General features: G+C 41.0%; 1 protein-coding gene across 2 annotated transcripts; it reads left to right on the top strand.

Annotated features, from left to right (window-relative positions):
• The first annotated feature begins 72 nt into the window (after window positions 1-72).
• Window positions 73-27,952, top strand: GTF3C3 (general transcription factor IIIC subunit 3). 2 transcript variants are annotated; one of them, XM_084643632.1, is made up of 19 exons: window positions 73-438; window positions 3,930-4,032; window positions 5,332-5,522; window positions 6,633-6,756; window positions 7,340-7,531; window positions 8,077-8,242; window positions 9,055-9,202; window positions 10,322-10,394; window positions 11,404-11,496; window positions 12,729-12,832; window positions 13,381-13,552; window positions 14,194-14,396; window positions 15,185-15,286; window positions 16,402-16,537; window positions 17,404-17,641; window positions 18,155-18,345; window positions 20,292-20,416; window positions 26,144-26,296; window positions 26,848-27,952. In XM_084643632.1, exons 1-19 carry the CDS (start codon window positions 337-339, stop codon window positions 26,968-26,970), a joined length of 2,739 nt encoding a protein of 912 aa, XP_084499758.1. In that variant the 5' UTR covers window positions 73-336; the 3' UTR covers window positions 26,971-27,952. The 2 variants fall into 2 exon arrangements, with proteins under 2 accessions (XP_084499758.1, XP_084499759.1); XM_084643633.1 differs by lacking the exon at window positions 73-438 and adding an exon at window positions 3,267-3,449.
• The last annotated feature ends 3 nt before the right edge of the window (window positions 27,953-27,955 follow it).

The raw sequence follows: 27,955 nt of genomic DNA, 5'->3' as shown, positions 1-27,955 counted from the left end.
GGCCGGGCCCAGGGGCTCAGCGCCGCCCTCAGGCGGCGGCGGCGGCGGCGGCTGCTGCTGCGTGCGGAACGTCAGCCGCGCCCTTCCCCCTTCTACCATCGCCCCGCGGCCTCCGGCTCCCTCGCTCTGTGCCAAGGGGAGGCCAGCGGCTTCGCATCCTTACCGCGCCTGCTCACGGCTCCGCCAGCGGGCGCTACCCGGGAACTCTTGCGCGGCGGAAGCGAGCTGCGGTCGGACCCGATTAACAAGGGACGCCGAGTCCGTGCGCGAAACAACCCTCCCCGCCCCCGCCGCCGCCGCCCCCGCCCCTTCCCTGGGTTCGCGGCAGGGCGCGCGATGTCGGGCTTCAGCCCCGAGCTGATCGATTACCTGGAGGGGAAAATCTCCTTCGAGGAGTTCGAGAGGCGCCGAGAGGAGCGCAAGAGCCGCGAGAGGAAGGTGAGGGACCCGGCCGCTCCCCTCAGGCGGCGGGTCGCGGCCGTTCCTTGGCCCGTTAGTGCCGCCCCCGCCAGGCCCCGGTGCCCCTTCGCCAGGAGGCTCCGCCCACGCTGCACCGTGGCGTGGCCCGGCCCGGCCCGGCGTGTGCACACTGCGGGAACGAGGGGAGTTCAGGGTGCAGGGCAACGGGGTGGGGGGATGGCCGGGGAGGGTGCAGGGCAATGGCCTGAGGGGGGGGAATGGCCGGGGAGGGTGCAGGGCAATGGCCTGAGGGGGGGGAATGGCCGGGGAGGGTGCAGGGCAATGGCCTTGGGGGGGGGGAGATGGCCGGGGAGGGTGCAGGGCAATGGCCTTGGGGGGGGGGGGAGATGGCCGGGGAGGGTGCAGGGCAATGGCCTTGGGGGGGGGGAGATGGCCGGGGAGGGTGCAGGGCAATGGCCTTGGGGGGGGGGGGGAGATGGCCGGGGAGGGTGCAGGGCAATGGCCTTGGGGGGGGGGGGAGATGGCCGGGGAGGGTGCAGGGCAATGGCCTTGGGGGGGGGGGGGAGATGGCCGGGGAGGGTGCAGGGCAATGGCCTTGGGGGGGGGGGGGAGATGGCCGGGGAGGGTGCAGGGCAATGGCCTTGGGGGGGGGGGGAGATGGCCGGGGAGGGTGCAGGGCAATGGCCTTGGGGGGGGGGGGAGATGGCCGGGGAGGGTGCAGGGCAATGGCCTTGGGGGGGGGGGGAGATGGCCGGGGAGGGTGCAGGGCAATGGCCTTGGGGGGGGGGGGGGGAGATGGCCGGGGAGGGTGCAGGGCAATGGCCTTGGGGGGGGGGGGGAGATGGCCGGGGAGGGTGCAGGGCAATGGCCTTGGGGGGGGGGGGGAGATGGCCGGGGAGGGTGCAGGGCAATGGCCTTGGGGGGGGGGGGGGGGAGATGGCCGGGGAGGGTGCAGGGCAATGGCCTTGGGGGGGGGGGGGGAGATGGCCGGGGAGGGTGCAGGGCAGTGGCCTTGGGGGGGGGGGAGATGGCCGGGGAGGGTGCAGGGCAGTGGCCTTGGGGGGGGGGGGAGATGGCCGGGGAGGGTGCAGGGCAGTGGCCTTGGGGGGGGGGGGGAGATGGCCGGGGAGGGTGCAGGGCAATGGCCTTGGGGGGGGGGGGGGAGATGGCCGGGGAGGGTGCAGGGCAATGGCCTTGGGGGGGGGGGAGATGGCCGGGGAGGGTGCAGGGCAATGGCCTTGGGGGGGGGGGGGAGATGGCCGGGGAGGGTGCAGGGCAATGGCCTTGGGGGGGGGGGGGAGATGGCCGGGGAGGGTGCAGGGCAATGGCCTTGGGGGGGGGGGGAGATGGCCGGGGAGGGTGCAGGGCAATGGCCTTGGGGGGGGGGGGGGAGATGGCCGGGGAGGGTGCAGGGCAATGGCCTTGGGGGGGGGGGGGGGGAGATGGCCGGGGAGGGTGCAGGGCAATGGCCTTGGGGGGGGGGGGGGGAGATGGCCGGGGAGGGTGCAGGGCAATGGCCTTGGGGGGGGGGGGAGATGGCCGGGGAGGGTGCAGGGCAATGGCCTTGGGGGGGGGGGGGAGATGGCCGGGGAGGGTGCAGGGCAATGGCCTTGGGGGGGGGGAGATGGCCGGGGAGGGTGCAGGGCAATGGCCTTGGGGGGGGGGGGAGATGGCCGGGGAGGGTGCAGGGCAATGGCCTTGGGGGGGGGGGGGGGGAGATGGCCGGGGAGGGTGCAGGGCAATGGCCTGGGGAGATGAGGCAGGGGAGAGTCCGCTGCACTCCCAGCAGCAGATAGGGCACAGATAGGGGATGCCCAGCAGGGTATAAAAAGCAATGTAGACAGTGAAACAGCTTAGGCGAATAGAGTGCCTTATGTTCCTAAGTCCCCTGGGTGTTTAGCTTACACACATTACTACATGCTCAAGCAGTGCCTATCACATCTACACTGCTGTTTTTGGCAGTGTTGTGTCCCTGCTGCCAGAGCGTTTCCATGCCAGACTGACAGTTCCCAGCTGTGGAGAAAGGCGCTGTCAGTGGGAAACTGTTGGAGCCTTCCCCCAATGCCAGCGCCTTTCCCCATTACTGTACCTCCCTGCTGTCAGAGCCTTTCACGTTGGTGTGTAGATATGTGCTGCAGTGACAAGTGTGGGCATAGCCTGACTTCCGCCGTGGCATGTAGCTATGCATGTAGTGCCTGTGCTCTATGTGCCAGCATTAAGTGTGGACATTGTTAATCCATGAAATATTTTGTTCACTTTCAACTTAATTTATGATAATGAGATACATGTGAGAAATTACTGTTATTTGATACTGGTAAGATATGACTCTTGTACATTGCCATGTTTCTGGAAAGACAAGGGAAATTCTTGGTGAGTGGAGCCCAACACCATAAGGAAGGGCAGTTCCTTTTGCAGAGTGGGTAGGTGTCTGGCTCTGAAGAGAATCTTGGTCTCCCTGGCAAGAATGCTGGTTCCCACACTGCAAAGTCGGGAGGGGGTTAAAATTGGAGAAAATGAGAATTATACTCCAGGTTCCCTCGGGGACATGAAGGCCAAGCATTTTTCATTCCCATAATGGGATAAATATAATTTTGTATGCATACAAAGGTTTTGTTTTGATTCATTATTCATGGCTGTAGCTTTTAAGGTGTTTCTAGATTTGCTAGCAGGAGTTGTTTTATTTTATAAACATGCTATTTTTGTAGACTAAAAACTGTCCCTCTTACTTTATAGGCAATTTTTGTTTAGTTAATGAAAAGAAACTTAGATTATGTTGGAAATTTGGAACATCTGATCTTTTCTATTTCTTTATGTATTTTCATGATACAAGAAGCAACGCCTTCAAACATTATTGAAGTGCTCTTTTCATTTCTTCATTTATTTGTGTATTTTCCACTATATCCCAACTACAGTAAATAGGAGAGCCATTGCTGTGGGCCACTGAAATTGCTGTTCCACACAAAAATACTTTGTTCCCCCAGAGGAGGCCTTACTGGTCAGGAGAGCATTTTAATCCAAATTTTTCACAGGTATAACAGATTGTTTCAAGAAACTATTAATTGTAACATCTAACTATGTAGGGGTTTCAGCATTGCATTTAATTTTAGACAAAGGAGGCAAGCTTTTAAAAGCATTCATGATGTTTGTTTACAATTTTGTTCACTTGGATAGTCACACCTCATTTTTTTGTGAGATGTTGGGAACCGTATAATCTTATTCCAGTGTACTTCGATACAAGCAGTATTCTTCAAGAGACTTCAGTCAAAACTAATGTAGTACAACAGTGAACAGTCAGAGTATTGAGTTCACTTTACACTGGTGCGAACAGAAGTTTCTTATAATCAATGTTGGTGCCTGTTTTAATGGAATAATATAGCATCTGTTCCATCAGCAATACAAAAAGCCAGAAACCCATAGTCTAAATGCCAGTAATTATAAATACAGGTGGAACAGTAAAATTAAATTAGTAGTTGTACTGCAAACCTTGTAGCTAATTTTGATGTCTGTAGGATGGAGAAAGTGTACCTACTGAGGAAAATACATATGACCCAGATGCTCCATCTACATCTGGAAAAGGATCTGGTAAATCCCAGAGTTGCAATGAAACAGAAGGTACGTGTCAGTATGGTGGCTTAACTGTAGAAATGTAAAAATCACAGTATTTTGTTGCTGAAACCATGTGTTCTTTGATAGGTAACTGTCAAGGCTGATTCCCCACTCTGGCACTTTTAGTGCAGAAGGTCGGGGCCCGCAAGACTTCTAAAAATGACTACTGGCCACTCCAGGCTTGTATTAAACTCCCAAGGTTACAGCTTCTCTCTGACCTTGGATGGGTAGATGCTGCCACTACCCAAATGCAAAACTCCCTTTTTACTCAGGAAGGTGCACTTGGGAATTCCTCCGTGTGGGGTACTCTCAAGCCCTTTCATGCCCCCCTCTGGGGAAGAGCTGAGAAAGAAAACAAAGGAAATAAGCTGTTTCCACCAGCTAATTAAACAACATGTGCACAAACCTGTTAGGACACAAAAAAACACAATCTTGTTCTTAAAAAGAGTAAATTTTATTAAAAACAAAAAGAAAGAAAATACATCTGGAACTTAGGCTATTGCTAGATTTAAAAAAAGCAAATATAATAAGTATCAAGAATGGTTTTCTTGAGATCCAGCTTAAAGGTTACAAGCAAAACAAAAGCATCTGGGGTTAACACAGAGGAGTCCACAAACCCATAAGAAAAAAAGAGGTAAACCTAATCGTATCTTTCTAGACATTTTCTGATCTACTTACATACCTGGCGTTTCAAATTGAGTAGTTTTAGGTATGATCTGTGATTTCCATACCTGGTTCACAGCTTTTTACAGCATAGCTTCAGCCCTGTTTTGCTCTGTCCCCTCTCTCCTGAGAACAACAGACAGCCAAAAGGGAAGTCTTGTTTCAATTTTAAAAAGTTTTCGCCTTCCCATTGGCCCTTTTGGCCAGGTGCCCACTCACTTCCCTTTACCTATGCAGACTTTTTAACCCTTTACAGGTAAAGCAAGTAGAGAACAGCTATTAACAGGGATTTTACAGCTAACTGGCTGGCTGGGTGTCCATAAAAGGTAGCTCCCCCCACCCCCTTCATTTATCACAGTGACTTTTAAAAACAGTTTACAGTTTGCACAATTAGAGAATGTAAGTATGAAATGGTTGTTCTCCATGATATCCAGGCTTGCCATTGCACCGGTGGGTGCCCTGTATCTCCAAGAGGCAGGCTCAGTCAATCATGGGGAGGAATTGGGAGAATTATGGGGGTATCAGCAACAACAATTGCAATTCCATCTGCACGACCAGCAGTATTTTAGACCTGCCTTAAACACCAACACACACTGATTCATCAGGATGTGTTATAAATCTGTTCTGATTCTCTTCAACCAGGAGAAACGACAGATGGGGTCAGTAAATCCGTCCATCGGGTCTTCGCTTCCATGCTTGGGGAAAATGAAGATGAGGAGGAGGAAGAAGAGGAAGAGGAGGAGGAAGATGAAGAAACCCCTGAGCAACCCACAGCAGGAGATGTTTTTGTATTGGAGATGGTGCTTAATCGAGAGACCAAAAAAATGATGAAAGCAAGTATTTGCATTTTAAAATTTTCATGTAGTCTGCATGATACCACTGAAGCACAGTGAATAAATGTTGTCTGTAGCATCATTTTAGAGACATGATGCTAATATTTGAAAACTTAACTGAAAATGTTATACATGATGTCTCCTGATCCCTTTTAACTGTTTGATTTGTTTACATGTCTGTATATTTTAAAAGATTCCTGCTGGTCCCTGAGTCAGTTTGTTGACTGCGCTTTATATAAGCTTCCTTCGGCTGTCATTGAGATCTGTCATGCTTGGGTTTTGAGCTCCATGTGCACTTACCATCCTCAGGTTTTGGTTTAACTGAACTGTTTTTGTTGCAGTAAGATTTCACCTAAGTCACAAATTCAGCTGAAGAGTCCTCCTCTTTTATCCCGGCGTGGGGCTGCTCATATAAGGGCACTTGGTTAAAGAATAGGGGAGTAATTTTTAGTTTTTCTATAATTAGATTTTAAACTTTTATAAATGGATGTGGGATTACACGGCAAGCTACCAAAATTAGTTCTGACAGTTTTATTAGTTGTAGTTCAGTGCTACTGAAACAAATAATAGTTTCCCATAGTTCTCAAATTTAAATAGTTTATATTTGTTTAACAAAAATTACAGATGTGATTGATTCCTCTTGAATTTGGGCATAATAGAATAGGGCTGGCATTTGAGCAGTCCAAAAATAATTGGACAATTGACTAGTCAAATATTGTCAAGTAAAGCCAAAAATGGTCACATATTTTAGAGCACTAATTTATTAGAATAGTTACAAAAAAAGAGTAAGGCTTTAGAATCTTAAGTGGGCTTACCCTTAGATGCTTATGCCTAATTACAACCAAGTTACTTAACTGACTTATTTTAACTCCGGAAAATGCAAAACACAATGAAATGTGGTAATAATAAAAGAAAGAATGACACCATGATGTAATCTAAAAGGTAGGCCACCGCCTACATCAGGGCATTCTTGCTAGAGTATTTGACAATGTTTGACCCTGGTGAAATAATAAGCAGTCAATTTGATATTGTTAGACTGGTCAGCTGATCAGCTTGCCAAACCTATTATGGTATATTTATATTTGTTTCTGTTATAATCTTTCAATTTAGGAGAAAAGGCCTCGCAGTAAACTTCCTCGAGCCCTGAGAGGACTCATGGGAGAAGCCAACATTAGGTTTGCTCGAGGGGAACATGAGGAAGCTATACTGATGTGCATGGAAATCATAAGACAAGGTACTTCAATATTTCATGGGAGTGTGTGAGACTTAAATCTTATTCCTTTTGATGGCTGGTGTATTAATCTGGAATTTATAGTATTCATCAAGGAAACTGTAAAAATTAACTGTGTTGCTTCATTTAATATCAAATACTGCAGCATAAAGAACTGGTCTATTTGTAAATGGTCAAATCATTAATTTGGTATTAGGAATACTCTTAGCTCATCTTTAAGCATTCTCTCTCTCTCTCTGTTGTTTGTAAAAAGAAATTAAGACCCTGATCCTGCAAAGACTTATGCCCTTGCTTAGCTTTAAGTACTTAAGTGCCATTGACTTTGCAGAATTGGGGTCTAAATGGGTTGTAGAAATAGTTTGCTGTATGGATAAAATACTGTGTAAGATTTAGTCAATTTGTTTAATTACACATAAGATGAACTTGGAGATTGTCTGAAAGTTTCTTTGTTTCAACAAATTAATTGAATATTTCATATACTTCTACTGTGCATTATTTGCAGAATCCTAAATTATTTTATTTCAGGTTGGTTAAAAGTTAATTATTTTATTTCAGGTTGGTTAATGAGTATTTTTGTCTTTAATAGCTCCTCTTGCTTATGAGCCATTTTCTACTCTTGCCATGATCTATGAAGACCAAGGTGATATGGAGAAATCATTGCAATTTGAGTTGATTGCAGCTCATTTAAACCCTAGTGACACTGAGGAGTGGGTTAGACTGGCAGAAATGTCACTAGAGCAGGACAATATTAAACAGGCCATATTTTGCTATTCAAAAGGTAATGTAATGACTATTTTACTATTCCTTTGTACTTGTGGTAATTTTATTTGATAATGTAATGATAATCATTTGATTTGCTTTAGCTATCCCGTTCCGTTTTCTGTTCGCTGAGACTGTGGTAACATTGTTTAAAACTGATTTGATCTTTGTGTATAGGCATGTCTCATTCTACAAGGTCTGAGAGTTTTTCCTTCTTATTAAAAGTGTATGGGAATATTAGAAGTCTATGGATGATTGAGCAACCCCTTTTGCTGTGTTTGGGAGAAGATAAACATCATAAATTTATATATTTGAAAGCATTACATTAGTAGCTAATGTACATACTAGAGAAGTCTATTGGATTTGGAGTATTATAGGAGATCTTTCCTCAGGCTGCAAATATTGTTTTCTGTACTATTTTTCTTATCTTCTAAGATGATACTGACACTTGTCACGGGTTTTATCATGTATGATTCAGGTGGATAGTCAAGCAAGCATAGTGAGTCCAGACTTGCATTTGTCTAAGCTATGTACAGTACTGACTACTTGTGGTTATTGTCGTAGCTCTAAAGTATGACCCTACCAATGTCCGTTATCTGTGGGAGAGATCAAGCTTGTATGAGCAGATGGGAGACCATAAAATGGCAATGGATGGCTATAGACGTATCTTAAATCTTCTGTCCCCTTTTGATGGAGAACGCTTTATGCAGTTGGCCAGGGACATGGCGAAGTAAGTTCTTTTGCCAATAGCATGACTTGATTTTCCAAGATTGAAAGAAATCTGATTAATTTAAGCTTATTCCCTTTGCCCTTTAGAAAAATCATTGGGAATTTCTTCTTGTGACTTCTACAGCCTTTAAAATAATGCTCTTTCTGCAGAACCTAGTTAGTTCAGGAGTCATGCCTGAAATCAGGAACTGAAGCAGTTTCTGAACAGTATTACATATCCAATAATTAGTGCTGAAATCAACTGTTTGATTTATTCAGCAAGTCAGTTACTGCTTTGTGTGCCTCAGTTTTCTCATCTGCAAAACAGGCTGAGAATAACTTATTTCATCTCACAGAGGCCCAGCGAGGCTAATTCTTTAATAATTTAAAGCCCTTTGAGATCCGTGGACGGGAGGTGGTATATGTATGCAAATTAGTGTTGTAACAATATTAGAGTTTCAGCTGAGAGTACCTTAATACAATAAAGCCTGCTAACTTGGTTACGGGACACGGGGGAAGGGGTGGAGGAGAGAGAGAAGGCAAGAGAAAGCGATTTATTGGGTTTTTAAAAAGTTAACATGTAAGAGAAAAACTAATGATAAAAATCAGTCAAATGGTAAAAAATTATCACATGGTTGAAAAATCTGTTCTTTTTTACTTAAAAAAATCCTGACTTGCTCTAATAAAAATCCTCATAAGGAGGAGAAGACAAATAAAAGGGACACGGGAACGTGTTAAAAATCCATACAATTTTTTGGGTGAATCTTAGTTGACTAATTTTCATAATATAGCATTGAAAATTATCACTAATATCTCATACCCATATTTTTATAGGAGTTACTATGAAGCCAATGATGTCACCTCTGCTATTGAGATAATGGAGGAAGCCTTTACTAAACATCAGAGCCTCATCTCCATGGAAGATATTAATATAGCAGCTGAACTGTATATCTCCAACAAACAGTATGACAAAGCTATGGCGGTATGACAATGAAATGCTTTTGTGTCAGGTTTAACCGTTCTGTGCCCTTTAGAGGGGCAGATTTTATCTTGAAGATTTTGAGCAATATAGTTTTTCCAGTTTTGTGATAGTTCAGCAAGTCTAATACTTTAATATTCATTACTCCAGTCTGTCAGTAAATTAGCATTGAAATCAAGTTTGATTTAATCGGTAAGAGGCAACAGAAGATTTGTATGTTGTTTCTTGGGGAAGATTTTAAAAATGTGATTTTCTTCTCCTTAGATGTATTGATCTGGGTAACCTGATGAAGCCAAACAGTCACGATCTGTGTGTCTGTGACACATCAGCACAGATCATTCATAGTTTAGGGCAAGAAGGGAACATTAGATCATCTTTATGACCTATAATACATTACAGGCCATTACACCCAGTTGTTCTTTTGTTGAGCCCAATAAGTTATGCTTTAGTCAAAGACACCCAGTTTCAATCTGAAGACCTCACAACTTGAAGAATACACCACTCCCCTCAATATTTTTTTAAATGGCTAATCACTCACTGTTAAAAATTTATTTCTAATTTGAATATGTTAGGCTTCAGCTTCATGCCATTGGTTCTTGTTATGCCTTTCCCCACTTGATGAAAGAGCCTGTTAGTAGCTGTAATTTTTTTCCCATGAAAGTATTTAAACACTGTAATCAAGGCATCTCTTCTTTTGGTAAGCTAAACAGTTTGAGCGCTTCTCTGTCTCTGACTGGTAAGGCATTTTCTCCAGCCCTTCAGTCATTTTTTTGGCTCTTCAACTTCTCTGGTTTTTCAAGATTCTTTTTAAAATGTGGAAACCAGAATTGTATACATTATACCAGCATCAGTCTCACCTATGCCATATGCAGAGGTGAAATCACCTTCCTGCTCACTACTTCTCTATGGAAGTCTAAATATTTTAAATCAAGACATTAACATATGGTCTATTAACATATGGTCCAGACTCTGGGGGGAAAAAAAATTGAAAAACCTTATATTAACTCTTTTTTGCATGGGTTACTCCAGCAATGACCATGTTGTGAAGCTGTTTACCTAGAACAGTTATTTTATGTTGATTTATTGTTTCTAACAGGACATGAATTGCTCTTCCATTTTTAGGTTATTACGGATTTTTCAGGAATTGTAGTTTCAAAGAAAGTGACTGAACAAGGCCCTTCTGAGGAGAATAAAGGTAACTGGCAAACAAGCAGCTAGTACGATGCCATGTATACCAGTATCTCCCTTGTAGTGCATGTTCTTTTGAGCTATTCAATACTTCTAGATTTTTCTTGAAAAGTTCTTCATTGTTGTAGGTGACACATGGTCTATTAAACTTTTTATAGTAAATTAATTTTGCTCATGAAAGCCAGTTGGCCACTTTGATGTGGTGACTCATTAAACCCATGGGCTGCTGTCTAGGTTATAATATAATAGGTGGCTAGTTAAATTGCTAAAACTCCCACTGAGGTTTTCAGATCAGATTATTTACTTTTCTTAGATAAATAGCTTTTGAAAAACACTAATTTAATAGCATCTTGACTCAAATATCTGTCTTTATACTAAATGAGATAAAACTAATTATATTCTTTTTAAACCCTACCTGTGCAATTACAAATTCAATTTTGGTTTATGCAGATATATAAATACTAGTTTGGGATCATAAATTTGCTTCCACATGAAAGCCATTGCTTGGTTCTGAAAATGTTTGTCTGCTGTGCTTTTAAGTGGTTTATCAAGCTGAAAAATTATTATTTTTAAATAAATAAAAAAACTAGCTCAGGCCAGTAGTATTTGTCTGTGGCTGACCAGTTGGTTTAGCAGTGAAGTCCAAACCCAGTGCAAATATAAGACCTAGTCCTGTGCTCCTTTTTCAGGCAAAACTCCTGAAAAATCTTCTCACTACTAAACATAAATGAGGAGCAAAACTATTACGAATCAAAAAATAAATGCAGTTTATTATGTCATGCCAAATCACATAGTTATTAGGACAAACCTATACAATCCACTAGAAGCTTACTTTCCCTTTTTCCTTTCTCAACTTTTTAAAGCCCTTGTCACTGTGCCATCTTTTACAAAGAGGCTTGTAACTACTTTTCAGTAATTAACAAAAAGCTACTAATCAAATGTAGACACCAAATTAAATAGTTTTGGATTCACTGAAAACTGCTAAAGTGTTTAATCTGATTTTTGTTTCCTGTCAGACATGAAAGATGTAGTGGCTGTTGTGGAAATTCAGGAGAGTCAAGTGGCAGTGATCGACTACCAAGATTTTCCAGCTGAGGCCAGCGCTGTTTGTAAGCAATTTAATTCTGAATCTAGTGTAAAGGTGTAACCTGATCATGGTCAGTATTCAGCTTTTGAAAGTCTGGGCAACAGTGAAGGTTTCTGACAGCAGGGATGTTGGATTTAGTCTAGAAAAGATTCTTGATCTGCCTTTCTTCCTTGGTTGAAAATTACTGCCTCCTACCCAGTCCACCTTCAGATTTTAAAAACACCCAGTTTCCAGAAATTATCCACTTTGAAACTGCTGTTTTATCATGATTTTAAAACATTTATCAGCAACTGAATAATGATAATGATTATACTTGGCATGTATATAGTGCTTTATTTGTTCAAAGAAATGTAAACATTGACTAATCCTCACAACTGTTACTTATAGGTCCTGGAAGTGTGTATTGTTAGTGGTTGTGTATTAGAAGTGAAATGGAGTTGATTGTAAACCTGAGGAGTCTGTGAATGTGTTTGGGGTTCATGTTGACTGATGGTGAGGCATGTTAGGTTGGTTCAGATTTGGTGAGTTCCTTGACATTTAGTGATTGATTGCGTTTACAGGAAGTACATTTGAGCAACCATAAACCCAAATTAATGAACTTTCAGTGTGGGATTTCTATACGATTTAGTAGTTAGTTAACAAGAGTAACCTCTTTGACATGAACAGCATACTTGCCATTCTCTCTAAATTATACCTACAAAGCCTGCAATAAGGAGAGTTCTGTAGGTATGTGCTATGTGTGTTACAAAATGCAGAAAGAGTCAGTCCCTGTTCTTATAGGGCTTATGGTCTAATGTGAAAAAGTAGCATATGCGGGACTACAGTTCATGTAATAGTAAAGGAGCTGGGGACACTAAGTAGGTCAGTATAGGAAGGCTTTGTGAATGAAGAGAGTTTGAAGGAGGAGAGGGAGGGCACTAAGGACTCTGTGGTGCTGAGTATATCCTGCAAGGTTCAGAGCACCTTCAACTACTGCTGAAGTCAGTAAAAATTGATGGCACTTTGCAGGATCAGATGCTTAGGTCACAGGGAGTAGGAAGTTGGTTCAAACATCAGGGTAAGCAAGAAAGAAATGAATCAGTTAGGGCCTGATCTAACACTCATTGAATCAATAGAAAGATTTCCATTGACTTTTGAGGAGCTGAATCAGGACCGGAGAAGTGTAACAGGCAAGAGGATATAATAGAAAGGTGTTGAGGATGTGGTGTCATTGTTAAAAGCTGTGGTTTCAGAACTAAGTGTTGTCTTTTGTAGCTGAAGATAAAGTTAGCTGCTCTATACCTGATGGAGTTCCAATTGACATCACAGTAAAACTAATGGTGTGCCTGGTTCACCTGAACATTCTGGAGCCACTCAGTGTAAGTAAAAACTAATACATAGATAAATATGGGGTAATTTTGGTTAATCATGTAATGCGTCATTTTCACTTTCTCATGAGCAAGGACTTCCATTTGCCACTGTGGTTTTAACTGTTCATTTTCTAAAAATGACCACAAAGCTAGGAAGGTCATCACAACAGCACTACAGGAGGCTTGTAGGATGGATTTTAAAAATCATAATTATAGTATAGACTCAAGCCTTCTCACACACCATCCTGATGGAGATCTTTACAAGGGTGTTTGGATGTGAAGTTTTCCTTTTCTCTATCACAGCCAAAATAAGATTTTTCTTTTAGGAACCTATCCTGAAATTCTAATCTCATTTTTTCCCTTTGAAATCACATAAAAATGAAGGGTTCAAGTTTCAGGATGGACCACTTATGCATATTGTTTCAGATGTTGAATAGAAAATGTAAATATTCCATTGCCCTCTCCAATATAAAGTGGGTTAGTACAGTAATTGTGTATGTGTGTGGCTTGACTTAGTATTTCATTTTTACTTGTTTTTTATTTTTTGGGGGGAAAAGCCTCTTTTGACTACTCTAGTGGAGCAAAATCCAGAGGATATGGGGGACTTGTACCTGGATGTTGCAGAGGCGTTTTTGGATGTTGGAGAATACAATTCAGCACTACCACTCTTGAGTGCCTTAGTTTGTTCTGAAAGATATAACTTGGCAGTAGTTTGGCTCCGGCATGCAGGTAAGCAGTATTGCAATGTTGTTAACACTTCTGACTGAAGAGTAGAAACTCATTTCCATATGATGCTAATAACATTCTGGTGACATTAGTGCTGTAAAGGCCTGAAACTGATAGGTGCTTTTGCACTGACCACCATCATCTCCTGTTGACCTCTTAGGCCATTAGCTAAGAATGTCTGAACATCGGATAGAGAGTTCATATGATAAATTGTCATAAGTGTCTACCATGCTGTAGTTACGATTAGAGTGTATCACATTTATCCTTGTGGTGGAAGGTTTTCTTTTATGGCGGTCCTCTTCAAGTGTATCCAAAAATGTTCAGATTGATTGAAACAATTTCAACATAAATATTTAGTCTTAGCAGTGAAGACCATTGTTCATCTTTCTGTTTGTGGTGATTGCAGAAACATGGTTTTGTGTTTTTTCTCTTAAGATTCTGCAGATTAAATGACACTGTTATTCCTCAGGCACAAGATACCGTATTGTGTGTTACTATTTTAGTAATATGTGCTCAGTGTAGTTCATTTGTAGAGCACAACAAAAGCCTGTGTGTGATACAGAACTAGTCTAGTTTGTATGAAAATAGGCACAGTCTCACTTCTGTCATATAAGTGTATTGTATTTGTTGGTATTTATTTCTAGAGTGTCTAAAAGCCTTGGGATATATGGAGCGTGCTGCAGAGAGCTATGCGAAAGTTGTTGATCTTGCCCCGTTGCATTTGGATGCAAGAATTTCACTTTCTACACTTCAGCAGCAGCTGGGCCGGCCTGAGAAAGCTTTGGAGGCTCTGGAACCAATGTATGATCCAGATACTTTGGCACAAGATGCTAATGCTGCCCAGCAGGTAGGTGAAATGTTATATAATGTGATTTTTTTTTTTCTTCTTCTGTGTCTTGACTCTTGTGTCCACAGTTTTGGTGTACATAATTCTGTTATGGCAAGAATGTATTGCTAAATGCATTTCTTTGGTAAATTTCCTCCATGGCATTTGGAGTGATTTTGTATACTCTGTAAAGAAACATTGTAATTTTAATGCTGGTAAAAGATGCCAGCTTGGCAATACTGGAGACTGTGGTCTCTCTATCTACAGCACAGGTCACAATGGGGGGTTGTGGTGAAACATTCTCTACTGTGCTCCAGAGGGACCACTGCTAGGGTCAAGAGGGTATCTCACTCTACATGTCTATTAATCCCAACTCCCAGTATGTAAATTCTGACTCTGATTTTTGTGTGCTGTATGACCACCTGTCCAATAGGAACTGGACTAAAGACCAGTCACTTCACATCAGCTGTCCAGCAGAATCAGATGTTAACTTTTGTCTACTACTGATCTGATTGTAAGTGTGACATAGTTGATAGGTTCTGTATCCCATTTCCAATAGCTCCTCCATCAAATAAGAGCTATATAGATTTTCTTCTAAATTTAAGTGATGAAACAAAACAACTATTATCTGAGGGAAGTTTTGATTTTCCCATGCTGTCATTAAGATTTTAATACAGTTTTCTAAATATTGTTGTTTTCTTTTTTGGTACTAATACTATACTAGCAGCCAGAAAAGTAATGTTTATAAAAACACTAAGTGTAGGTAGTGGTAGTTTATGACTTAATTAACTCTGCTCAATGTTATCTAGGAATTAAAGTTACTGCTCCATCGTTCAACGCTGTTGTATTCTCAAGGCAAAATGTACGGTTATGTGGACACTTTACTTACCATGCTAGCAATGCTATTAAAGGTAAGTTAATTCTTGTAGCCAAGCTTTACTGGATGGGACAGACATGTCCTGTTTAAGCCAAAGGATAAAAGTACTCAAAAGTATTAGAAATCTATAGAAATAATTGTAAACTGATGTCTTATATATGAAATATCATAGTTTAATATGCTTTATCATCATCTGGTGTACCTGAGTCTTTCAGAGGTGCTCCCATCAAAGCCACTAGGTACCTTTTCAGAATTAGGCCATTAATTTGTAATCAAAATAATGCTCTATTCTGTAAAAGGAGAACTTCTATTGTATGCGTTAAACTACTGATATGCCTTCTTTACAGATACTGCCTATTTGTACATGACCTGTTTTTATTTGTATTTTCTCACAAGTGTCTGCATATGTTATGTTAAATGAAATGCACACTGGGGTCTTTACTGGATGATTTCAAGATTGTTTCAGGTTCTATATTATTCCTGACTATGCATAGAACAATCAGAACATAGAATCACTTTTTAATGTTTGTGGTAGATAGTATTGTGTTTCGCGTATAGCTACCGTAAATTACACAGGCCACATAAATAAGATGATTTAAAGTTAAATTATTTAAATAACTATCCTTTTACACTTGTTGTCCATATCCTAACAAAAACTATTTTTAGGTAGAATTTACTTAGTTTGCAAGTTGTTGTTGCTTTTTGTTTGTTTGAGTTTTGTTATATTCAGAGTTCCATTTTCCCAAAATTGTTACAGTTTGGGGTCACAGTCACTGTACCAATTGGTTAGTTGACTGTCCACCTGTTTCTAAAATCTTGATACTGGTAGCATGGTATCTTTTTGATTATGCCTCTATGAAAGAAGTTTTGACTCGACTATAGACAGAAGTCTACCAACCTTTATAAAAATTCAACTCCTCTGGAGAGCTTTTATCCTTCTCTTTTGGTTAACTCAGTCTAAACAGGAACATGAAACAATGCTAAATACAGTCTTAGTGTTTGTGAACAATAGTCAAATATGCTTCTACTTATTATGGCATAACTGATCTGAAAACAATTTTTGAACATAGCTAGAGAAGATGTATTGGCAACAGGATGTATTTGTATTATCAGAAACTTAGAATTGTTGTCCTTCATGATTGTTTCCAGGTAGCAATGAATAGAGCTCAGGTGTGTTTGATATCTAGTTCCAAATCCGGGGAGAGACACCTTTACCTTATGAAGGTGTCTAGGGATAAAATTTCAGACAGTGATGACCAAGAGACTGCAAACTGTGATGCAAAAGGTAACAGACTTTTAAAAAAATAAATCATTTTAATTTCCTACATACCAAAAAATCCTGTAATTATGTTACACTCCAAATCCTTATTCAAATGTACGTGACTTTATTATATCTGTTTCACCCCCATGCTTTATTCATACAGTGCCTAATTTACACCCTGATCCTACAGTCTTTCTACTCAGATGAATAGTCTGATTTCAAGCCAAGGAAATGACTTTCATCAGTAAGGACTACTTGAATGAGTAAAGATTGCAAAGTCTTGTTGTTAATATGAAAGAGTATATTAATGAATGAGCTACTTCCATCGAGCAAAGCTTTGCCACAAACATTGGGACTGCACAAGCCTATATTGATGGGCTTAGGAAAATCAAGTTTTCCCCTCATTTAAAAGCAAGCTAATCTTATCTGACAGGCAGATAGTATACTCAGTACTGCTGCTAGTGGAAAAGTCTCTTTAGGCATAACAATATTTAAAAACAAAACATAATGCTTTGTTTTCCAGCTAGATCCAAACTGTACCTGATTCAGACTTGTAGTTATTTAGCATCATCAGGTAAATGGGGAAGTTTTTAATGTGTGTTTATGTAATACTGGAGCAGCTTGAATTGCTGCTGTTTTAAATTCCCTGGAATTCTGAAGTTCTCACTTTAATGGTTATGGGTTCCTGTTAAAAAAAACAGGAATTTCATAAATTGTGTTATGAAAGATTTCAAGTACCATTGAAATATATTCCACTCTTAATGTAAAAGACTCTTCATTTAAAAAAACAAATAAAAGTTTAGATTGAAGTTTAAAAGGTGTGTGTGTGTAAGTCTTTAGCCCTTTAAGACTTTAATTTCCTTGACTGATTGGCTTTATTAATATTTTAGCAATATTTGCTGTGCTCACAAGTGTACTGACAAAAGATGACTGGTGGAACCTCCTCCTGAAAGCCATATACTCTTTGTGTGACCTTTCCCGATACAAGGAGGCAGAGCTGCTGGTGGATTCCTCACTGGAATATTATTCATTTTATGATGATAGGCAAAAGCGCAAAGAGCTGGAGTACTTTGGTCTTTCAGCTGCAATTCTGGACAAGAACTTCAGAAAAGGTTACAACTATATCAGGTGAGAAGTGTTGGACTGTAGCTGATCACAACGTTGTGTTTTTTAATGGTCTGTATAATGATTTCCATTGAGGTTGTAGTTACATTGCTGAGAACATTTGCTGCTGATGTAAAATAGTTAATTTCTGAATTGCCATTGGGCTGATCTGTTGTTTCTAAAAGAAACCGAATACTGTTTACTTTAAATGTGCCTTAAAAGCAGATTCATTGACTGAAATGAAGGGGCTCTTTGGTGTCCTTTAATTGCAAAGCAATGTAATAAAGTAGCTAGCTCTGTGTGCAATGCAGCTATTTGGTCATCGTGATGTACATTATGAAAGTACTCTACAAGCTTTCTTATCCCAAGTTTGTCTCTTTCACTGATCTAACGTTTACTTTTGGGAAGTCCAAAGGGAAAGAATAGTCTTAAAGCAAATTGTAGCTCCTGTGGCTTCCTCTACAGACTGTTCACTCCCTGGTTTATTGCATATTTACATACAAGATATTCAATAAATGCTTTTTGCTCATGTTTTAGGATAATGTTAATGGAAAATGTTAATAAACCACAACTCTGGAACATCTTCAATCAAGTCACCATGCATTCTCAGGATGTACGACATCATCGCTTTTGTCTTCGATTAATGCTGAAAAATCCTGATAATCATGCACTGTGTGTCCTAAATGGGCATAATGCATTTGTATCTGGTAGTTTCAAGCATGCTCTCGGTAAGGCCATCATTATACTGTACTAATATCAACAAGTATGACCTTTAGGGGTGTGAAATGTTACTCTCCTGTACTTATTTTTACCATCAAATTTCTCATATTTTGAGTATATTTTTTTCAAAGTAGAGTGAATGTGCCCTTCAGGTAGGAAAAAATCGCCGAGTATTTATTTCCTGCTTCAATAAATGAAGTACAGTTCTTAGTTAGTGTGAATAGGCATTTTCATACTATTTAACCATTTGGTAACAGAATCTCTGAGCATTAGCGAATGGACTGGCAATGTTTCAGTGTTGGTTTAAAATATATATGGTATACGTGATTTAGAAGTTTTCTAACGAACCTGCAAGAAAGATAATTAAATGATTACACTAAGAAAGAAACAGGCCCATTTAATCAGCAGTATATGGCAAATGTGAAGTTTTAAGTGTTTGTTCAAAGGAATATTGCAGGGTTAATTTAAGAAATTGTCATCAGCCTATGCCGTGTCAGAGAAGAGCAAGTTACCAATAATATAATTAAAATAAACAAGAAGTCGCCATTTTGCCAATCTCTGTATATAGATTAGGGCAGAGGAATTGGGCAGGTTCTGATAGCAACCACTCAAAGTCCAGAGTTGTGAAATCAGTTGGAGGTCTCAGCACGGTTCTGATTGGATATGAGGCCACATTAGAAAAAAAAAGAAATCAGCATCCTGTTTGGCACTCCTTTTGTAACTCAGGGGAGTGACCAAGGGGTGGCTGGTCCTGGAGCTTGAACCTGCCCTCCCACTCATAAGAGTAGTACCTCCGGTTCGGGTTGAGGCACACTGGAGGTGGTCAAGTGGGGGGGGTCTGCATTGCCACTATCCATGTCTTACCTGTGTTGTGGATAACCATAGAAGGCAGCCAGAATTTTCAAAGACTACTGATTTTGAGTGCCTCCATTTTTGGATGTCTAACTTGAGAGACTTCAAATGGGTCTGACTTTTAGGAAGTGCTGAGCACCCACACTCTGAAAATCAGGTGCCTTTAAAGTATCTAAAGTTGGACACCCAAAATCACCTACTCTCTTTCAAAAGTCTTGGGTGAAATCTTTGTCCTGTTGAAGTCCATGGGAGTTTTGCCATTGACTTCAGTATTTCACCCCTTCTTCTTCTTCTTCCTTCACAAGGCTGACTGTTTGACATCTTTCTCAGCACTAATAGTCAAGAAAAAGAAAATGTGTGTAATGAATCTCTTGAAATTAAAATTTGTGTTCCATTAAAAAGTGGCATTTTCTTTATAAAAAGACAATAGGAAAATAAGATGTTTCTTTCTCGTCAAGTAACCACAAGGCACTCAATCAGAAACATTGACCATGTTCTGAATTATGATAGTCTTTCCTCTAAACAGCATTAACTGGGCATTAAAATAAATAAGAGGCCTAGATCTTTAGTTGTTTTGTTTTTAATATGCTAGAAGCAACCAGTTCACCATGGTGCAAAAACAAGGGGGCAGAACCTCAACTGGTATAAATGATCATAGCTGCATTGACTTCAGTTAAGCTATGACAATTTATACCAGTTGAGGATCTGCCGCAGGTCTCTCAAAAGAAAATACATTAGAAAGTAGTATACACCAAAAGTCTAAAGAATTTCCTCATGATGTTTGAAGATATTGTTGCTGTTGCACCTTGCCACTCTGAGCTACAACCCCAACAAGACCCTCTTTCCCCGCTCCTAATAAGTCTTTGTTTTTATTCTGATATGTTTAAGTGTGGTATCAGAGAGCTGCTGAAAACATGAGAACTGCTGCAACTCATATTCTCCCTCTTTCCTGTTTTGATGCAGTCATTTTGAAATCTGATTCTCTTTCTTGTTTCCTTCCTTTTTTCAGTTCACACTTCCAAAAAAGTGTTAGGTTTTTTGAAAAAAATGAAACCCAGTTTAAGAGAGAGTGTATCAGATCATTTACTCCTGTTTCTCCTAGGACAATATGTGCAAGCCTTCCGTACCAAGCCAGATGAACCTCTGTACAGCCTTTGCATAGGCTTAACTTTCATCCACATGGCATCTCAGAAGTATGTGTTAAAAAGACATGCTCTTCTTGTACAGGTGAGTTAGTTTGTTCTCCTTTGTGCATAGCACATGCTGTCATTTAGTTCTGTCATGGCTCACACAGTTACAGCTCTGACACATTATTAGAGCTGATTGACATTTAAAAAATAGAGTTAGGGTAGAATTTTCAAAACCCTTCAAGTACCTTAGGAGCACGCGTCCCAGTGACAGTCAGCTTGTGCTCCTAAGTCACTTCTGTTCTTGAAAATCTCCCCTTTGTGAATAAAAGCAATTCAGTTCATTTTGTTGTGGGTTGGGGAATCTTTAATTATTTGCATATATTTAGGCAGCTGCCATGTATTCATGAAAATAATTTCAGCTTCACTAGCTTTAGTATGGATGTTTATTCATCTGACCCTTGTGCTGGAAGCGAAGCATTCACTACTCTGGTTTTTAAAAACAAGAGTCCCTTACCCAAACAGGGAACAGAAACACCACCAAATGACTTAGATGACTAACCACAAATAATGTAACTGAAGCAAAGAGTTCACAAATAACCACAGGTTGAAAATTTTGTCCAAAATATTTGCTGAAAACCTACAAACGAAGGGAGGATCATAGGAAGATCATCATTCTGGATTGATTCATGAATGATTCATTAACAAAAACGGGCTAATTCCTACAGAGCATAATAAATAGTTTGACAGCTCTACAAACTGCACAGTAGGGCTGAGAGTCAAATAACAGTTCTTCACTGAGCACATTGAGACTCGTGTGTAATGCATGGAGGAGCATTAATCAGTGAGCAATCCCTAGTAACTCGTTAAGGGCTAGAGCTCACAAGATGCTGAATGCTCTCAGTTCCCACTGAGGCAACTTTGGGCCCGTGAAAGGTTTTGGGCTGGTCTGTAATGATCCAATTGAGGAAATCTTGTGTTCTTTACCCTGAAGGCATTAGGGACCATGGTATAATGGTATTAAAGTGATTTACCTTTTGATATACTGCAATGGCTCTGCTCGGTTGTATAACTGGCTTGCAAGTTTTGTACAGGAAAGTGTGTGGATAATCAGCTGTGCATAAGATCACTATGGACAAATTGCCTATGACATTTAATTTTTTTTAACCTAAGCCCCTGAAGAAAATGGCATTGATTTAATTTAAAAAAGTAACAAACTAATTTGCATCTGCATTTTCAACCTTATAAGTCAAATTCTAACCCATACTCTTTTTCTGAAAAGATTTCAGCTACTGTCTGTTTTTAAAATATGACACACATTGAAAGTGCTAATGCAACATCACTGTCCTTTCTGTTGATTTCTTCTGGATGCCTGTATTCAAATTTAGGTTAATTACCTTGAAGGTTTGCATGGATTCCTGGATTTGCATGGCCCACAGACTCTCTTCTTGAATTGCAGCTCTATCTTTTTCCACATTCAACTAATCCCATTTCTTCGTGTCCGCACCTGCCAGACAGTTGGGGCTGAACAGCCCCACACTGGATCTGAAGCGTGTGGATCAGGCCCATTTCTGGTACTGGCACAATCCTGATTTTCTTTATTATTTCAAATCCCTTCCTTGGAAATTCCAGGTGTTTTTTTTTTTATTATTATTATTCCCTCTACTCCTCCTCCCGATACCTTTCAGTGAACCAAATGAGGTGAAGAGCTAGGGCCAACATATTCCAGTTTGGGGGCATGGAGTTAGGCATTTAAATACAGGGCCTGATTTTTAGAAGTGCTGAGCACTTGCAGCTCCCTTTAATTTCAGTAGGAGTTGCAGGTGCTGAGCAACCCTAAAATCAGAGCACTTATGTAGATGCCTAGCTTTAGGCATTCAAGTTTGCACACTTTGGCCTAATTTTAAATATGTTTAACTATTTTTTCCTGTGTAATAATCCTTCCTTCCTATCTCTGTTGCTGACAGTCTCCAAAGAATATACTTGAAAAATGTCACCCTCCAAAGATGCCTTCCTTTTTTGTCTCTGCTTTTCTCATTTCATGTTCACCTATGTTGAGGGTTTTTAATCTTTGCTTTGATTTGTTTGTTCAGTAGTTCACCCAGACAGCGACATAGTGGTGACTCTAATTATCATCATCAGCTGTTAGAGTCTGAGCTAATTCCTTACTGTTGAATGAGCTCTCTTCTCTGATTATCAATAGTGGCTGTAGAAATTATGCCCCCTGGTTACAGCAGAGGCTGCACATTCCTGTGTGACATCAAAATGAGACATGACCCTTGTCATTACTGTACAGTAATTTGTGTTCCATTTTTTGCCTCCTGCTGAACCCAATTTGATTTTTCCCAAGACTCTTTCAATTGAAAAAGAGAAATATTCTGGTGGATTTTAATCTTAAAATGGTTGTGTTGAATGTGTTCTCTTTGGGAGGTGACTCTGGTCCTAACACCATCACCTTTGTAGCACTGTATAGACATTAGCTAATGAATGCTCACAGAAACCCTGGGAGGGAGAGAGGCAGGCAGATGTATCATCTCACATTTTATAGATGAGAAACTGAGGCCCAGAGGTTGAATGACTTTACCAAAGCTACATAGCCAGTCAGCGGCAGAGGTGGTGGTAGGGATGGGGGCAGTAGATCCTTCTGAATTGGGGGCAGAGGGATAGGAGGGAGAGCAAGGGGAATTACCTGGTGCTTAGGGTGGGGGCAGTGCGTGGGGCCCCGTGGCCCCCCTGCCTAGAAGCCAGACCCGCTGCTGGCTGCTTCCGGGGCCCAGCACGGTGTCGGAACAGGTAGGCACTAGCCTGCCTTAGCTGGGCAGCACCGCTGACAGGACTTCTAACATCCCGGTTGGCGGTGCTGACCACAGCCGCTAGGGTCCCTGGATGCTAAGCAAGGCAGTGCCTTACATGCTGCGACCCAGTATTGAGTCGCAACCCGAACTTTGAAAAACACTGGTCTAGTGGCTAAACCGCAGGACAGGGGAAATTGCAAGTTCTAGCTCTGCGAGAGTTGGGTTCCTATGGGAAAACTCTCGTTGGCTCAGTAGAAGCATGATGAGACCCTTTGTCTTTTTACTTAGGATATGTGAATTGTTCATTACTTTACCCCGAGCTGTTTGTTCCTGCCCTTATAATTTTTTTTATTGGCTGTGTTGCAGAGTCTGCAAACAGCTCTCTATGGGAAGATTCAGCTAGGAAATTGCCCAGCACTCAAGTGCAGCTTTCCTCTGGAGAGTACACCCAAGATAATATCGTCTTGTGCTATATAGAAAGATCTGCATAGCGCAAGCTCATAAAAATTCACCCTCTCCCTGCGTGTTGAGAGAGAGATGCACAGCTTCTTGACCCCCCCCAGATATGAACTGCATAAACTGTATTATGTTATAAACAAGAAATAAGTTTATTAACTATAGAAGGTAAATTTTAAGTGATTATAAGGGATAGCAAACAGAACGAAGCAGGTTACTAAGCAAATAAAACAAAACACACATACTAAGCTTAAGATCTTAAAGAAACTGGTTTCAAGAAGTAATTTCTCACCCTAAATGCTGGTTGCAGAAATTCTTGAAGGTTAGCTACCCTGCTTGCAGCTTAAATTTTAAGGTATCTTATTCACAGACCAGATCCACTAAGACACACATGGTGTATTATTTTTGAATGCCATGCGTGTGTGGCCCTTACAGGTTGGACAGTCTTAGCATGAGGCTTTGTAACTAAGGCTACCTGTGACTTCCAGAGACCTCTGTGACATTCTGTGCTTCAGCCTCAGGGGCTGTGGGCTCTGGAGCTGGCAGCCAGCTGGGTCCTGGAAGGGTTCCAGTGACAGGCGACAGCAGCCCCCCTTCAGGGTTCCAGCAACAGGTGACACACTCCTGAGGGGGCCCTCAGGGTTTCAGCGATGGGCAACAGCCTCATGTGGGGTGGGGGTGGGGGACAGCGGGATGCCTCAGGTGAGCGGCTGGGGGTGTCCTGTTTTCTCTTTGGCCGATATCCTCTTCCTGCAGCTTCCAGCTGCCATGGGCAGAGGGGGAACCCCACAGCTCCCAGCCACCATGGTGGCGGGGGAAACCATGGAGCTGTAGTAGCAAAAGTCAGACAGGTCAGGGCTTCCGTGAATTTTTTTTGTTACCTATGACATGTCTGTGACTTTTACTAACAATAACCATGATACAATCTTAGCCAAAGTTATAACATGAGTTGGATATAGGATAGTAAGGGATGTCAGGCAGAAAGGGTGATCCTGTGGGGAAAACAAGGCTGTAGCTCTTACATTATTTCGCCAATGCTCCTTTGTAAGTTTAAAAAAAAAAAATAAAGAAAGAAAGAAATTCAAGGGGAAAAATGAAAATGCTTTTCATAGCCATTGTATATAAATAAATGTCATGCCTTTAATCCCCTTTTTTCCTACATTTGCACAAATCCAAATTTTTGGTTCGCTGTCATGGCTGTTACAAAAATGCTCACTTTTTTTTGGTGATGATCCATTCAAAACATGAAACTGAACTCTGTTTCCTTACCACACATTTATTTAGCTCATACACTGACTTGTTGAAGGATTGCTCATAAGAGCTATAGCTAATGAACTGGCAGTCAGGAATTCCTACATTCTAAATCTGGCTCAGATACTGATTTGTGTGGTTTTGGTTGTGTCATTTCACCTCTTTGTTGGGGATCCGTCCTGCTTTGAGTGGAGGGTTGGACTAGATGACCTCCTGAGGTCCCTTCCAACCCTGATATTCTATGATTCTGTGATCCCTTTTCCAGCCTGGGTTCAGTACTCCTCCCCCTTTCCCTTTGTCCTTGTTCCTAAGGTGTTTCCAGCAGTCCTCCTGGGTGGGGATTCAGTGAAGAGTGAACCAAGATCAACTTAATCCCCAGCCTTAAATACGATTTACATAAGGCGGGAATCTTTTGTTTCCCAGTGTTGATCTCCCCCCCCCCCCCTTTTTAGAAGTCCAAGATGGTGTTTAGTACCAGGTGACAGGACCACCTCACCAAGTAGTGTCACATCTAGTCCCAGGAAGCCTCTGAGGAAGGAGAGATTAGTATTTTCAAATGTCTTATTGTTTCTTCCTAATGGCCCATCAAGGCTGATGGGCTATTGTCTGGTGGGTGTCTCCCAACTACACACACAGTTGTAATTATTGCATAGTCAATATTCCTAACTTTAGATACAGAAATGATACATGCATATAAATTGGATAATCACATTCAGTAAATTATAACCTTTCCGATGATACCTTATAAGACCCACCTTGCATAAAATATATCTGTTATGCCATATCCATATCGTAAGCATATTTCCATAAATAATACGGAGTGTAACATCACTGCAGGTTCTAATTCAAATGGGGATAAAGGGGGCTGGGGTGGGCAAGTGTTTAAAAAAATAGTAGACAAGAGGTGGTGTTCTAAAGCGTAACATATACGGGGTTAAGCAAACAATCTCATTGTATCCCTTCGTTCCTCCCCTTCCTTTTGTCTCACTATTTAGATGGCAAGTTCTTCAGGGCGTGGGCCTGTCTTACATGTGTGTAAATATCTATCAGAGTTGAGTGCTATAGAATATAGTAATAATTCTGAGCAATTTTGCTCAAAGTTTATCAAAAGATCTGTTTGTTGTCTTCACTGTGTGAGGCTGCTGAGGCAACAAAGAATCTCCTCTGTTGGTCTAGTGTGTCATGGAAAGTGGATGGCTTGTTTTTGCATTTGGCCTTAAATTAGGCAGTTATATTTATGGGCATAAACCTCTTTTTGCAAATTTAAAACATGCTGCTTATTGTTTTATAAAAAATAAAGCTTCCAATGTATGTTTTGTGCATAGGGATTCTCTTTCCTTCACCGGTACCTGGGCCTCCGTGGACCATGCCAAGAATCTTTCTATAACCTAGGCCGTGGCCTTCATCAGCTGGGATTAGTGCATATGGCAATCCATTATTACCAAAAGGCACTGGAGCTTCCTCCTCTCATCTTAGAGGTACCGTATGGTTAAACATTTGAACTATAAAAGTAAAATCAGATCAGCATTACTAATATGTTTTAACCAGAAGTAAAGCATGAGTGTCCAGTTTATATTTGCATTGAATAATCCCAGTGTAATTTTAGAGGCACTAGAGAAAGCACTTAATTTAATTGTCATCTGAGCTGTATTCATGAACATGTATAACTCAAATTGCTCAGGTAATGATTGTCAGGTTTATTTTATTATCCGCCTGGTGTAGCAACGGCAAGAAAATGGTTGCTGAAGAACTTTGCCACCTGAATAAAGAAGCATACATAAGGTCTATTTTAAAAGCCAGAATAATATTAAATATAACTGGTATTTTCTCTGTTTCATGATTATGAAGGTTTAGTATAGAAATATAGAATTCCAATGTAACTATCTGAACGTGGTGGGAATGAACTGAGTACCTAGATGATAAAGAACTTGCCCATGTGTGTTATTGCACTGATTTTGTTATGTTTTTTAATGTAACTCATGGTATAGTATCCATGCAAGCTAGTAAATGATTTTTTTAATTCTTTCAGGGAATAGAAGCTGATCAGACAGACTTGCGAAGAGATGTTGCTTTCAACTTGTCACTAATTTATCAGAGCAGTGGAAATTTAAGAATGGCTCAAAAGCTGTTGTATACATATGGAATCGTATGATGGAGTTTGTGGCACCTGTTTATGACTAAGAGGTAGCCTGCTAGGAAAATAACATTTGTCATTTCCACTGGGGCAATGAGGATCTCATGCATTACACACCAATGGAGAGACCCATTCAAAAAGATGTGTACATATTTTTTCTAAACTGATCTAGCTGTGATTGGATCAGAGTTACTAGTTACTGTATATATTTTGTTTCCTGAACTTTTAAGCTATTTTTTCTGTTTCCTGAGGTTGGAACTGTAAAATGCCCCGATACAAGCAAGGTTCGACAAGCAGGCTTTTGTGAGCAGCTTCTCCAGACCTATTTAGATGTTGGTCGAGCACGTTATTGATAAGTTTTTGTGAAGCCTGAAGTTGGTGCTGGTACACAGAATTCTCAGGGACTAAAAATGTGTACTTTTTTTTGAGAAGATTTTTAAAAAGTAATTTAACTGGCTACTGTCCAAGTTCAATTCTGGCAATTGGTTACATTTGCCATGTACTGTACAAAATTGTTACTGTTATATAGGAGAGGGAAGACTGAAGAAATGGGCTTGAAGGGCAGGGGAAGATAAGCTGAACACAACCAGACAATAGATGCTTTGGATTCCTGGGAGAATTTTTCCAGAGAGAAGGGGGACAAACTTAACATTACAAATAACTGCAATTGCAAGACCTTTAAAGTACTTAAAAAGGATGATAAAGATTCCTAGAAAAATATTTTATTTCATCGCAAGCTGTGTCTAAGAAAAGTAATTTTCTTATATTACTAAATCGGTGTCACATTGGTAAAAGGTATCCATTTTCAGGAGTATTGTAAATTGGTCTAGTAAATATCTTTATTTATAAAATTAACAATCATTTAAATAACTTATTCTCAGCAAAAACAAAAAAAAGTCCTAAGTTGTGTAGTGGGCTAAACACTTGTTAGGTGTCGTAACCTACAGCCCATTATCTTCCTGTATTAAATAATTAAATATTGAGAGAGAGGTGCTGCAAATTC

Source organism: Lepidochelys olivacea, assembly GCF_965140295.1.
Source record: "Lepidochelys olivacea isolate rLepOli2 genome assembly, chromosome: 11".
NCBI lineage: Eukaryota > Metazoa > Chordata > Testudines > Cheloniidae > Lepidochelys > Lepidochelys olivacea.
This window is presented reverse-complemented; position numbering and strand designations above follow the sequence as displayed.

What these genes read in the sequence shown, in the direction of transcription:
- GTF3C3 (XM_084643632.1), top strand. Translation starts at nt 337, where the DNA reads ATGTCGGGCTTCAGCCCCGAGCTGATCGATTACCTGGAGGGGAAAATC. An exon ending in CATATTTTGCTATTCAAAAG is followed by an intron (nt 7,532 to 8,076) that starts GTAATGTAATGA and finishes TTATTGTCGTAG; the next exon opens with CTCTAAAGTATGACCCTACC. An exon ending in ACATTCTGGAGCCACTCAGT is followed by an intron (nt 12,833 to 13,380) that starts GTAAGTAAAAAC and finishes TGGGGGGAAAAG; the next exon opens with CCTCTTTTGACTACTCTAGT.